At 39.2% G+C, this 14,167-nt stretch overlaps 1 protein-coding gene across 2 annotated transcripts in view; it reads right to left on the reverse strand.

The window, feature by feature from the left end:
• LOC121925384 (amyloid beta precursor protein) overlaps positions 1 to 14,167 on the reverse strand; it is a 213,387-nt gene that overhangs the window by 74,683 nt on the left and 124,537 nt on the right. For both annotated transcript variants that reach the window (XM_042457470.1, XM_042457469.1), the window contains exon 6: positions 7,881 to 8,083. In XM_042457470.1, coding sequence (XP_042313404.1) covers positions 7,881 to 8,083 — 203 coding nt within the window. The remainder of the gene's footprint in view (positions 1 to 7,880; positions 8,084 to 14,167) is intronic.

Here is a 14,167-nt window from a genome sequence, read left to right on the forward strand (position 1 = left end):
CAAATGGAGCAGTTCCTGAGCAGCCAGTCAAACAGCAACCAAGAAGCCTCTTGCCTGCTCTAGCCTTAGCCACAAGGCTGGCACAAGCAAGAAGCTTTTTGGTCGCTGCTCAGCCAGCTGCTTGGTTGCTACTCCCAAGGTGACTGAGTGCAAAGGGGCAATCACCAAGATTGGCTGTTTTGAATTTGCGGTAGAAAAGGTAAAGGTAAAGATTTTCCTTTGTCAAGATTGTCAAGTCATGTCTGATTGTAGGGGGCGATGCTCATTTCTGTTACGAAGCCAAGGGAGCCAGTTTTGTTAGAGACGATTCCGTGGTCATGCAGTTGATGGACAACTTTCTTAAATCATTAGTTTCGAACAGACATTACTGGACATTTTTTATATAGTGCCTTTCTTTGTACCTGCAACATTTTCAGCATCTATTAAATTTTATATATGGTATTATACCACATGCAATTTGTGTACTTCTTTCCATTGTAGCTTTATGTGTGTCTTCCCACACCCACCCATTCCATCAGTCTGCCTGTAAGCTGCAGAGGAGGAGGAGGCTCCTGGGGTGTTGGCTGGGCTGGAGGCCTTAAAACCTCTGCTTTTGCCTTTCCACACCCACCCATTCCATCAGTCTGCCTGCGAGCTCTGGAGGGCGAGGAGGCACTGCTTCTGCCTTTCCCTCCACCCACCCACCTGTATCTCCTTACAAGTCCACTGCGAGACGGGCGGTCATGCAAAGTGTGTTTGGCCTTCTATGAACCTTGAACTGCAATAATTGTCCCCTTTTTATTGCAACTCTGACAAAGTGTGTTTTATTGGTGAGTTACAGACCGCCATAAGGGATGTCCTCAGGACGTCCTAGGTTTAAAAAGGGGTGTCACTTCTTGACGCCCCCAAGCCTAATACGTCCTGAGGACGTACAAGATGGCGGCGTCCCATCTACATGGGGCCCGCCATGATGGCGTCACGAATGCGCCACCTCCGAACGAGGTGGCGCAGACGTGATGCCGTCGCGCCGTTCGAGGGCGCTTAGTGCGCCCTTTCGTGGGTGCAGGAAAGAGCTCCAAGGACACCCCTTTCCAGGCCTCGGGGAAGCGGCCTTTTGCCGCTTCCTCACGGCCTGGAAAGCGGCGGATTGGGACCTCAGCGGCTGCCGCTCTAGCCGCTGAGGCCCCAATCCGGCAGGGAAAGGGGCGGGTGCAGGCTGACGCTTTTTGGCGGTCTGTAACGCGCCATTATGTCTGATATGGTTCTTTGATATATTGCATTTGGTATATATATTTTTTCTTCTTCCTTTTTCTTCTTCTGGGTACTATGTTATGTTGATATTTAATTTGTTAATATTGTTTTGATCTTAACCTGTGTTGAGGGACTGGGAAAGGGATTATTTATAAACTTCATTGATTTGTAATGCTTTTATATTTTCATTTGATTGTTATTGTATTTATATTGTTTATTTATTTTGTTTTGTTTAAGTATTGGTCAGGGGATTGGGAAAGGGTTATTTGTATCTTATTGTATTTTCTTACTGCTGTTAGTTGCCCAGATTCCCCGTGATTGGGTGGGATACAAATAAATCTATTATTATTATTATTATTATTATTATTATTGGAATTCTGCTGGAGACAATCGTATAAATCCAACTGTTGGTATGTACTAGAGGAGGCCTACTGTCTGAATGGAATTTGCTTAGGTGTCAATTTACCTTTCAATCAATGATTCAATGGGTCTATTCTAGCTGAGACTAAGGCGGGATACAAGCCGGTTAGTCCGCGGGGGAGCTGGAGCCTTCACACGGCGCGGCTCCCGTGCAGACTGAAAAAGAAGCTCCAAAATGGAGCTTCTTTTGGAGTCGCGTTTGCGACATAGCGAGGCGCCAGGGGCGCACTCGCTACGTCACAAAGGACGCAACGCGTACGGATGCTCAGCGTCCGATACGCAAAGATGGCGCCGGCCATGTAGAAGGGCCGGCGCCATCTTGTACGGACGGAGTCCGTATTAGGCTCAGGTGCGTCTAGAAGAGACGCCCCTTTTTTAAAATGGGACGTCCTCCGGACGTCCCAAATGCTGGTTTGTAACCGGCTTAAGAACTTGATTTACCCTTGTATGTTTTAGTAGGGCATGAAACCCTGATTCCATTTACTGATTTGGAACCTAGGATCCCAGCCTTAAAACACATCTGTTTAGGATTGTTTTTTTTTTAAATGATCTCATCAAGAGTTTCATAGGCATTCGGATGTACTTGCAAAGGTTCTAGCTAGCAGAGGCTCTATACAGTCCTCCCTTCCCTCAGGCAGGGGATCCGTTCCGGACCCCTCCACATAAGGGGAAAATCTCATATGCTCATGCCTCACTGAAAATAATGGGGCACGTGCACGCGGCACGCATGCCATTCATTATATTGTACTGTGGCCTCAGCGTATGCTGAAAGCCACGGAAGGGAAGCCTGCGTATGGCATGGGCTCACTGTACATGTGATAGAATTAAGCTTGTGTGCTCTACTTAATGATGCAGACATTGGTATGTCTATGGCATATAGACAAGCCCTTTGTGTATGCACTGATGCTCTTGCTGTACTAGTTAGGGCTGGCAGGAGTTGAAGTGCAACAATGTCTGGAGGATCACAAATTAGGCTCTGCATAAAAAGCACATGCCTAAAAATAACCTATTTCATGCGTTATTGGATAGCCTCAGCAGTCAAGAACTGGCAAGCATTTTTCCAAATAGAGTGTACAACAAGCACTTCTAGATTCCATTCAAATACTGTAATTTGGCGTTTAAAAACATTTGAATAGTTTGAAGATCTTTTATGCTTCTTTATTCCACTAAGCATATATAGACTAACACACTGGGGTAAGAGATGCTTTCAAGATGTGCTCCATATAATATTATTATTCATGTTCTACCACTTCATCTTAAATCTGTAGTAGAATGGTGAAATAATTTTGTTTCCCAACATCTATGTCTGTTTCCCTGTAGTTTGCCAGTTCTTTGAAAAGGCTTATAAAAGACCATCTATGATGGTCAAGGAACTGAGAGGTCAAGTTAAGCTCAATTAGGCTCATTACAGCTCACAAATAACATTTATGAGAGCAGCATTTCAGCTGAATTAGACCCTGACAGAATTAGGAGAAATTGCCCCAGTAGCAGAGAGACATATGGGACTAAAAGCTTATAAAAACTATAGGCTGCATCTGCACTGCAGAAATAATGCACTTTGACTCCACTTTTAACTGCCATAGCTCAATGCTATGGTATTCTGAGATTTGTAGTTTTGTGAGATATTTAGCCTTTTCTGTGACTGGAAAAACTACAAACCCTAGGATTCCATGGCACTGAGCTACGACAGTTAAAGTGGTGTCAAACTGCATTATTTCTATAGTGCAAATGCAGCCATAGCTACATTTTGTCACACAGAGATATTTTTAGGTTATAAGAAAAGTACCTGCATAAAAGGAAAACAATCCAACAAAAGTATTCTCTACTCTCGTTCTCCTGATGCAGAACAGATGCTAAAACCTCACCAATTTGAAAATATGTTTGCCAAAGGGCATGAAATAAATGTTGCCACCTGTCATTCTCTAAACAGGATTACAACTGTTATATTCCAAGAAAATGGAAGTATAATTGTGTACTATTGTATAAAAAACACTTTTGATTTCCATTTATTTATTATTGATTTCCATTTATTAGCTGTACTTAGGCCAGTATGTTTTACCGCATGAAACTGTAATCACACTTATGATGTCAAACATATATCCTATGGAAGGAGCAGGAAGAGAAAGTATAGCCAACGAAAAACAGACTTGGCACAATAGTTTCCTTCATGAGCATAGTACTTATATGGGACAGGATCTTCATATGAAGCTCTGTTTCCCCTCCTTCCCTTTTGCATAATGGCATATGGAAGTGGGTTGACTGGTTTATACCAAGTTGGTTTAAATCAAATGATTAAAAAGGAAAATACTTCAGGTATTTAAATTGATTCTTCTCCTTCTTCTTTTTTAATGTCTGACTATTATTACTATTTTCCAATCTTCTTACTGGAACAATGACTGTTTGAATGTAAACTTTTTAACTGTAGTTGTTCATTGTTAGATCAGTATGCAGCATCAACTACTTCATTTTATTGATTTTATCTTATAGTGCAAGAAATACCACCCAGAAACAAATCCTTCAATTAACCTTCAGTTAACAAATAAAACAAAATACTTTAAAAGTTCACTTTTAAAAAACAGTTATTATTCAAGCTAGTGGTCAAAGCATCTGAACTTCATTTTGCTACTCAATTTACTGATTTAGTTAGAAATCATTAAAAATGGTTGATCAAGCTCTCTAACATAAAATACATAAAATAACATTTCACAGAATTAATATAATAAACAGGATTCATTTTTCATTAAAACGGTAATGCAAAAATATTGGGCTAAACAAAAAAGTCTAGTTTAAATCCACCAAAACTAGATTTTTATTTTATATTTTAAAAAACAATTAACTGTTTTCTCCCACTACTCATGTGAGAGAAAGACCTCCCATCACCTCCCATCTAGTCTATCTTCTCCATTCTGTCAAAGAATGAAAGCTCTGAATCAATGTTATTTAACTGGCAGAGGGATAGAGCTGATATATATGGTATCCCAAATCCAGTATATGCTAGTAGAGTGATAATCCCTATCAGTGCAGTTGTGTTGGCTTACACTCTGTGCAAGTGGTTGAGTAAAGCAGTTTTGTAACCATCTACACAAAGGTTGAGCAACTGTCTGCACAACTATGTGCACAGTAAAAACTGTACTGAATACTGCTCTTACACTATGCAATAACTCTGTGAAGGCATAACCACTAGTGCAATAGACCATGTGCCAGCTGTATAACATAACTGGATATAGGTTGGAATGTGCTCTTAGGCCTCTCATTCCTTCAAACAGATTATAGTGTGAATGTCATGCCCATTGCCATAACCATGACTTTGGGTTTAGGACCCCCATAAGAAAAGGACTGTCTCCTCCGAGACCTGTCTTCCTGTATGCAGTGAGGAAAGCCTGTTTGATATGCATTTGGTAAGAAGAAAGGTATAAAGAGCACTGTTGTTGCACTCAGAATGCTGCAATTTCTATCTTAATAGCCTTTACGTGCCCTCTGACCTCCACTAAAAACCTTTGCTTTTTATGGCAGACTCTTGACCTGAACACTGGCTGAAATGTAGGCTCTATCTGAAGTGGAAAAGTAGGAGAAAGGTTCCCTAAACAGCTGTGTAATTCCATAAAATATTCACTCTTGTCTTGAATATATAGGAAAGTAACAAAAAGTCCAGTTTGGTTATACTTATCTTGATCTCATTTTGCCCTTTTAATGAAAAATACAGTAGTTTCTCCTCTAATAGTGACTACGTACTTACTCCTTCGGAAGAGGAAGAGGGGAAATTCAAAGCGTGTGTGATAATCACTTTTTCCATCAGTGCTATTCTTAATCAAGTCTGGCACACCTGTATTACTACTAAGCTGAAAATCAGGGATTTATCATTATATCCACATGAACACTAACTTCAGTTAATGCTTGACTGGTTGGTTGATTAAATTATGCATCTAAAGCGGCCAACAGTTTAAAAAAGCAAGCAGAAAACAACAACAGACAACATAGTAAGGCAACATTCAAAATATTTTGAGCACATTAGCACTAATCATGATTATTGTTGGTGTAGATGAAATTATAAACTATGATTAAGCCCAAAAAAGGAGGAACAGAACCTATGAGTCTGTGGCTGCTTTTAAGTGACTTCCACCATTACATTTATGCCAGGGAACTGAGCTACACTTTTCAGGGCATGGAAGTAGCACATTATTAATACTATTACCTGTTACACATTACATTTGGAGATAACAAGGCAATGTTGGGTGTGCAAATGTGTTATTTTTCTTAATAATGTAACAACCAGTAGTGATTTTTATTTTTTTTTTATTTTAATGACTAATATTTATTTTTGTCCTAAACTACTGCTTTTGGGGGTGATATTTGGGGCTGTTTTTCTTTTTAAGTGTATTATTTAAAAAAGCAAAAACAAGCAGGTAAAAGTAACCTGCTAGTAATTATTAACATAATTTTCTTTCAGGAATGAATAACCTTAGAATGTTACTACAGGATAATACTGAAGATAATAATAGCAAGTGCTCAGCAACATAAAAAATGTAACAGTAATGCTCCAAGACTCTCAATATTTTGCAGCAAGGCTTAGGATGGCTTTTTGTACTGGTGTCCCTGAGAACAAGAGTTGCAATCTGATAATATAATGCTATTAGAGTAGTTGCCTTTTTAAAAACTATTTTAACAAAAATAAAAACTCAATGAAATATGAGCACACTGTTTGTTTTTGTTAACTTAAAGAGCATTAGCAAATAACTAAAATTAGAAAATAAAATATCAAAATATTTGAAGAACAGGCCGTTGAAACTACGTGGATTGATTTTAACACATAATATTTGCTCCTCTATAATTTGTTTTTGTTTAAAAAAAACATTAAAAATCCCACACATTTTTACTAAAGAATGTGTGGATAGGATAGGCCTATATAGTCATGATATGGAAAACCAGAGATCATGTACAATTTGGTAATATATTCTACATGCTGTGAACAGGATAAAGTGGTATGTCTACAAAACCAAAACACATTCCCTTGCAACATGGTCAAGTATGAAGAAAGGAGAAGCACTTGCTTATATTCAAGCATCAGGTGAAAGAGGGGAAAATAGGAAGAGTAAGAATGGTGGTAAGAGAGGGAACTGCAGGCCAGCAGCAAAATATTATGCCGCCAGAGTTGTATTCTGGTGAGTTTTTGACTCTGAGTAGGAAGAGCATTCAGACATAAAGTTAACTGAATAACTGTGTCCCAACTGTTATCTCTTAAAGCAGTTCACCTTGCCAGGCTGTTGAAGGGATAAAATGAGTAGGAGAAAGCATGTGTGCCCCTGTAAGCTACATGGAGGAAAGAAATGATGTATATGTAATATAAACATTTACAGAAGAGAAAACTATACTTAGACCTTTTCTGTACACTCAGCATACTTAAACAACTATCAAAATATAGTTACGAAAACCTTTTGTGTTATTCCCCACTGATGTAGTACGTTTTTAATAAACCTATTTCTAGGATATTATCATTATTCTTAATGGGTTTTTTTTTACTTGTAGCTTTTTATGCTTTCAACCAATGAAGGATGACAATATACAGCGCACCCGCGCCATACACGGCCTTGAGCATATGTGCTCAAGCCGCGGGGCGCGTGCGGGGTGGCGCGTCCCATTCAATTGAATGGGCGTGTGCGCCCGTTGCGCCCCGCCGTGCACGAGCCCCATTGTTTCCAATGGGGCTCGAGCATAGGCGGAATTCACCTTACGTGGCGGGATCTGGAACGGATCCTCCGGGTAAGGCGAGGACGGACTGTAAATGTAATTTATGGTCAATAAAAAAAAATATTCAATCTGATAAATTAGATGCCTACTTTAATCTAACCAGTCACTTTTTTATTCTTAATTTAAATGATGATCTCTGTAGCAAGCCTCACATACATCCTTGACTATCACATACCTTACTAAAACTGTTTGTCACATGCTTGCTACTATTTTAAATTAAAAGTTCACATCTATTTTCAATCACTATCTATGCACATAGCGATGAAAGTTTTTAAAAATATGATTCAAAGTTACTTGTTACCAGGGATCTGAAATGGAATGGGCAGGCAAAAAGCAACAAACAAACTTTGCAAATTATAGTGAAACATGACAGGTGTAGCAACTTAGACTATTTTGCTGTTTGGAACATTTTTTAGTAGTAAAGGGCAAACATGCACTGTGGAGATCAGTTCCTTAGACTTCATGCTCTGTAAATAACATCTTACCTCGAACAACCTCTTCTACAGACTCAGTAGTAGTAGTCGTGGTAGTAGCAATGCTGGTTGTTCTTTCAGTAGCTTCCTGAAACTGATCTTCTGTTTCATCTTCAGTCTCATCGCCATCTTCATCGTCATCATCAGTATTTTCATCATCCATGTCTGCAATGTCTTCCTCTTCTGTCAGTTGTTCTTCTGCAACCTTGTCATAACTGCAATCAGCAAAAAGACTGGGTTACAACTTTTTCAGTACAGCCATTAAACATGCTTTATTTACAGTGTTATTCAGGCAGTTCAACTGACCACTGGCAAAAATACTGAAGGTTTTATGGGTAATTTTGAAAAGGGAAAAGAAAAGAGGATAATATGTAAGTTTGCATAACTTTCCATAGTGTTTGTGTTTATGACCCTTATTAAATGGTCAGAAATGAATATTTTATGCTTCAGGAGACAGAACACATGCAAACATCTGGCCAGATCAGAAAGTTTGTGTAAACAAGATTGTATACTATGTTATTTGCATAATTGAGTTCAAACACTCAACAGGCCAGACAAAGACTTGTATAGCTCAGGTCTATAATACTGTTATATAAAAATAATGGACCTAGACAAGCTGAAAATTACTCTAAAACCCAAACACCAGTACCAGTACACTACCTTGAGTCTCTGTAGTGGGAGAAAGGTAAGATATAAGTTATTATTATTATTATTATTAACCTTTATTTATGAAGCGCTGTAAATTTACACAGCGCTGTACATACAATCTTTTAGTTAGACGATTCCCTGCCCTCGGGCTTACAATCTAAAAGTGAACTAAACTAAGCTAAAATAAATACTCATAGAAGAAATAAAGCACCTGTTGACAGCTATATTATTCTGTATAGGCAGACACACAGAAAGTAATTGTTTCAGAATATATGGTTTCAAATCAAACTCTCAGAGGAAGAATATCCGAAATATGCCACAATTTGTTGTTTTTTGCATGAAGTACCTGATGTATTTAAAATGCCCAGTGCAATCTGCACTTTGTCCAAGTACAGATATAATGTTACATCAGCTATAAGTGCAATTCATACTGAAATAGACTACAGACTTTGAATTGTAACAACTTTATTTTTTAAAAAAAATAACGTGGGGCAAAGTGAATAGAAACACTTATGTAAAGAAAGAGGATCACCATTACTCCAAGATTCTTAATGCCAATCATTCTTAGGACTTTAGATGAGAATCTTTTGAGCAATTAGATTATAGTCTACTAAGTGCACTTCTGACTCTACTGATAAGTCTAGGTTTCGTGCCAGCTTAGGTCCACTTCAAATAGTAATGCACTATCTTCTTTATGCCATCTAACATTTATGCTTTTGGAAAAACAGGAGATGACTACTCCAAATATAGTATCATACTATACATCTTTTTAAAAGTAGCTTATTCAGAAATTCTTGCTAATGTGTAATAGCACAGGAGATGGTCCATTAGAGCAAATCTACTGGCCCTTAAATGGCACAAGACATATCACTTGTTTGAAGAAAAATGAATATAACTCCCCTAGAAGTAACCTTGCATCTTGAAATGAACCAAACTGCAATTTTCATATCCTTAGGGCAAGTTATTCCATTAGAGATACGAATGTATACATCTCTACATTAATGTATCCACACAGTGACCCACCTCAAACTATTTTTTTCAGTTTTTACCAATCAATCTGAAGGTGAAATTTTGTTTGGGGTTTTCAAAATAAAGGGTTGGATGTTTAATACTGTCAAGAGTACAGATGTCAATTTATTATAATTGTGTTTTTGATTTCACATTCTCTATTGCAAGAAGCAAAACAGCAATAACAACAACAACAAACAAAACAAAAACAAATTAATGAATTTATAAACTGTACTGTGTCCACACAAATAAACATGAACATAATGACATAACTGTCATTCTTTTATTGCAACTGAGTTTCTTCCTCCCCTTTCCTTCCCCACACAAATTAACTAGCAAGTCCTTTTTTAACTACTTCTCATTGAACACAACTAGAAATCTAAAACTATCCTAAACATAATCACTGCTTTTATTCTCAATATTTATGACTATCTTTTAATTGAATTAAATTTACAATGGAAAAAACCAAAAACCTTGTCTCCAAGTTGTGGGGTGACAAAGTACAATTAACATTAACAGAATAAAACAAATGTCAACTAAATGGTCCTAGTGGAGCAAAAGAGGAAGACTACCAGAAAACAAAGATAGTGCACATTTAGTTCTGAGAAGGCATATCAAAGCTATGTTTGATAAATTTAGATTTATATTTATTAATTCTTAAAATCAAGCATGAAGTTTGAAAAGAAATTATTTGTTTATGTGCTATCAGCCCAGCTCCTTAGACTTTGTACAGGATTATAAACTTACAATATAGCAGAGACCACAGAAGCCACAATCATAAGACACACAGGGTCTAAAATCTTATTTTGTTGTTGTGTGACTTCAAGTCATTTTCAAATCATGATGCCTTAAGATGCAATATTGTGCGGTTTTCTTAGAAAGATCTATCCAGATCAAAGTTTGTCATTGCCTTTTTCTGAGGCTGAGAGAGTGTGATTTACCCAAGGTCACTCAGTGGGTTTCCATGGCAGAGCAGAAATGTGAAAATTTGAATCCTGATCTGTCAGATTCCTTTTCAACACTCAAACCACTATACCATGCTGTTTTAGAATCTGATCTAGCAGTCCTAAATATTGAGAAGAATCGGCTCTAAATTAAGTGCTGGCAATATGAAATATATTAAAAATCACACAACGAAGAATGTACAGAAATAATAGCAATAGCAAGTACATTTCTATACTGCTTTTCAGTGCACTTAAGCACACCCTAAGCAGTTTACAATGTGTAAGCGAATTGTCCCCAACAAGCTGGGTACTTATTTTAGCGACCTTGGAAGGATGCAAGCCTGAATCGAGCTTGAGCACTTGGGTGGGATGGTTTGTGAGTGAGTGGTTGCAGTAGAGGCATTTAACCACTGTACCACCAGGGTTCCTATGCACCTTGAGAGTCACACAAAGCCTTTGACCAAACTGGGATCTCAGTCAGAAAATTTAGTCAACCCTTTCCTCAGCACTCTCTTCCAAAGTAATGGCAGCTCTAAGAAATTCAGAGGTAATTATTTTGGTGTCACAGAATTTATGTCACAGAATGGATGCACAAGAAGCTCACAAAGATACAAGTGGAGTCAGGGTTTATATTCAATGCACAGAAAACACATTCACATAGAAACATCCTCCTAAACTTGGTAGTAAGATAATTTGTAGCTTTATTTAGATTCAAGACTCATTTGAATAATGGAAAGGGATAGCCATTCCTGTGGGACCAGTCCCCTAAACAGCTTGCCTGCCATTCAGACTGTAGATCTTCCTCCACATTTAAGGGCAGAAATGAGCAACTCTGAAAGAAGAGAGGGTAGCATTAGCCCCCTCCAGGAAACACTGGTGGGCCATACCCTGCCACACCTACTCCCGGAAAAAACATTTCAAAATGTTGCCCCCAAATGCATAGTTTATTATACACAAGGGCAAAACCAAGGTTTGCTTTTTAGAATTTATATTTCTTTTGAATATTTTCAAGCCATAGGTGGTTGAATCCATGGATAAAAAAAATCTGTGGATATGAACAGAACTCACATCTTGTTCCAAAAAAAGAGGCATCTCTAGGGCCAACACTGTTCCAGGCTGAGACCAAAATATGGTGGAAATGCCCTCTACATCCCCCAGAGAACATTTAGGGGCATTCTGAATCAGTTTCTTTTTTTAAAAAAAACTTTAATCACCAGGGAGCTATGAAGGCCCTAAAAATGATCCCAGGAGGTTGCAAGTAGACCATGACTGCATTTTGCAAACTTGTTTTGGAGGAAGGTCCAAAAGTGAGATGACACTATGTGGGTAAGCTTTCATGTGTTCCCTGCTGTTAATTTCTCCTTTGAGCTTTTTAAAACAGCCAGAAACACCATGTTGCAGCTTTAGAGACCAAGCTTTCAATTTGCTGAACTTCAAAACCATCTGGGCACCAGCTTCTCTCACAGCTGACTGTGAAGCAAAGCAAAACTGGAAGTGAGTTAAAAGTGCTAAAAGGAGTTACTGGACAACAAGGCTATTGTTTTGAACTATGTCAGTCACACTTATCTTCCACTCTGAGGTGTTCCACCCAGCCTAGACATCATGGTAGCTGTAGCATGGTACTTTTGGTAGGATCTGCTGTACAGCAACACAGTTGCTGCTTTCCTTTCTGGTATTTATTTTTGAAGGGAGGGGGTCTTTCTTTCCAGGACAGAAAGGGGGCACTCTTCCTCCAATTGGTAGGCTCTTACTGTAGTAGGTTCATTATTTTATTTTTATTATGTTTTAATTGTGTTTCAAGTAGTTTTAACTTTGTGTTTTTAACTTTCTTGCTATTTACTCTTTTTTTTAAAAAAATGTAAAAATATTCTGTGTCAGCTGCTTCCTGTTTTTAACTGGATGCAAATCACCTTGGGTCCTGAATATAAATAAATAAATTGTCCAGCTTTTATAGCCATGCATACAAATTGGAAATACTATGGCATGGATGGTTCTAACTTGGTATGTAATGATGTATCTTTACATTTATCATTACATGAGGAACCTGTAATGACAAAATCTTGAAGATCTTACCTAGTTTCTTCATAGCTGCCTTCCAAGACCTAGGCCCGATACAGACGGGCAGAAAGGAGTGCCGAGACGCCATCCTTTTCTGCCCCAAGTAGAGGCTGCAGCAACCAAATGCTCCTGGTGGGTTCTTTTTAGGGCCTACACGCGGTGCCATTCACACCCTCGCGTGCAACTGTGACATTGTGCGGTGCTGCGCCGTTTTGGAGGTGGTGCCACAAGTACATCATCATGGTCGCCCCCATGTGGATGGGTGTGTGCCATGATGGTGTCAGGGGTGCACGGTTGGGCTCGGGAATCTGCGGAGATCCACATTTCTGAGCCCTAAAATCAGTGCCATGACAGCGCTTTTTGCCTGTCTGTATTGGGCCTTAGTCTTCTTCTGAATTCTTGACTAGAGTAATGATTTTAATTAATGACTCTATTAGGATATAATATAGGAAACATTTTAGCTATTTCCTTATTTTGATCACCCAAGTTATGTAAATCATTTGTGGTCATCATTTTTCTTCTGCTTTTTTGTTTTGATTTTTAACATTATGTCCCTGCCTATTCAATTTCTTCCTTAAATTTGAGCAGTAGTTGTTCTGAATCATTCATACTCTCTGCTAGCCAAATGCTATCATCTGCACATCTAAAAGTGCTGATGTTCCTTCCTCCAGTTCTTACACCTCCTTCTACTAATCTGTATGTTCTGCATTAGCACTCCACATTCGCGGCTTTTGACACTCGTAATTTTTATTATTCGCAAGTTCAAGGCTGCTGTGCACGCACATTCCTCCTCCTTTCTCTCATGGTTTTCTCCTAGGAGGAAAAAGCCCAAGAGGGAGAAATCGAGAAGGGTGTGCACGCCAACCCTGCCCCTTTTCTGGTCGGCTCACTGCCTTCCCCCGGCACCCATCCACCCAGGAAAGGGGAGGGGATGGATCCATCCCTCCAAGCCCTTTAGCCAAATGGTTGGCTGCCTGCCTTGCCCAGACACCCATCCATCCAGGAAACGGGTTTGGAGGAATGGATCCATCCCCCGTCCCAGCCCTTTTGTCAGGTGGATGGGTTCCTGGGCAAGGAAGGCAAGCCATCTGCCTGAAAAAGAGGTAGATCCATCCCTCCTCCCAGTCCTTTTCCTGGGCAGATGGGTGCCTGGACAAGGCAGGCAGCCATCCGCCTGGGAAAGGGAAGAGCCATTTAAAAGAACATGAGAGCAGAGGAAGAAAAGGAGCATGTGCACCTGCTCCTCTTCCCCTGCCCACCCCTCCCTTTAACTGGCTTCCGCATGGGGGTGAGAGGGAATTATTTGTGGTTTTTCACATTCGCAGGGATCTTGGGCCCTATACTGTATGCCAATCCAAACTGAAGTAGGTGTACAGTGTAAGACTAATTAAATCTGTTTGCCCATGCATCTGGGATCACCATGCATCTGGCATCACACTATCACATAAATTGACAGTCTAAAATAAGATGTTAAGTGTTTGGAAAAGTTACTTTTTTGACTACAGTACCCAGAATTCTTCAGCCAGCATGGCCACTTTCCAACATGGATTAGGATAACAAGATAATATATAATGACAAACGAGAGCTTTGGGATTTAAGCTGCATGTCTCAATTTTCCTGGCACTGACTCTGAAAGCAAAA

The sequence above is a fragment of the Sceloporus undulatus genome, chromosome 3 (assembly GCF_019175285.1).
Source record: "Sceloporus undulatus isolate JIND9_A2432 ecotype Alabama chromosome 3, SceUnd_v1.1, whole genome shotgun sequence".
Lineage (NCBI taxonomy): Eukaryota > Metazoa > Chordata > Lepidosauria > Squamata > Phrynosomatidae > Sceloporus > Sceloporus undulatus.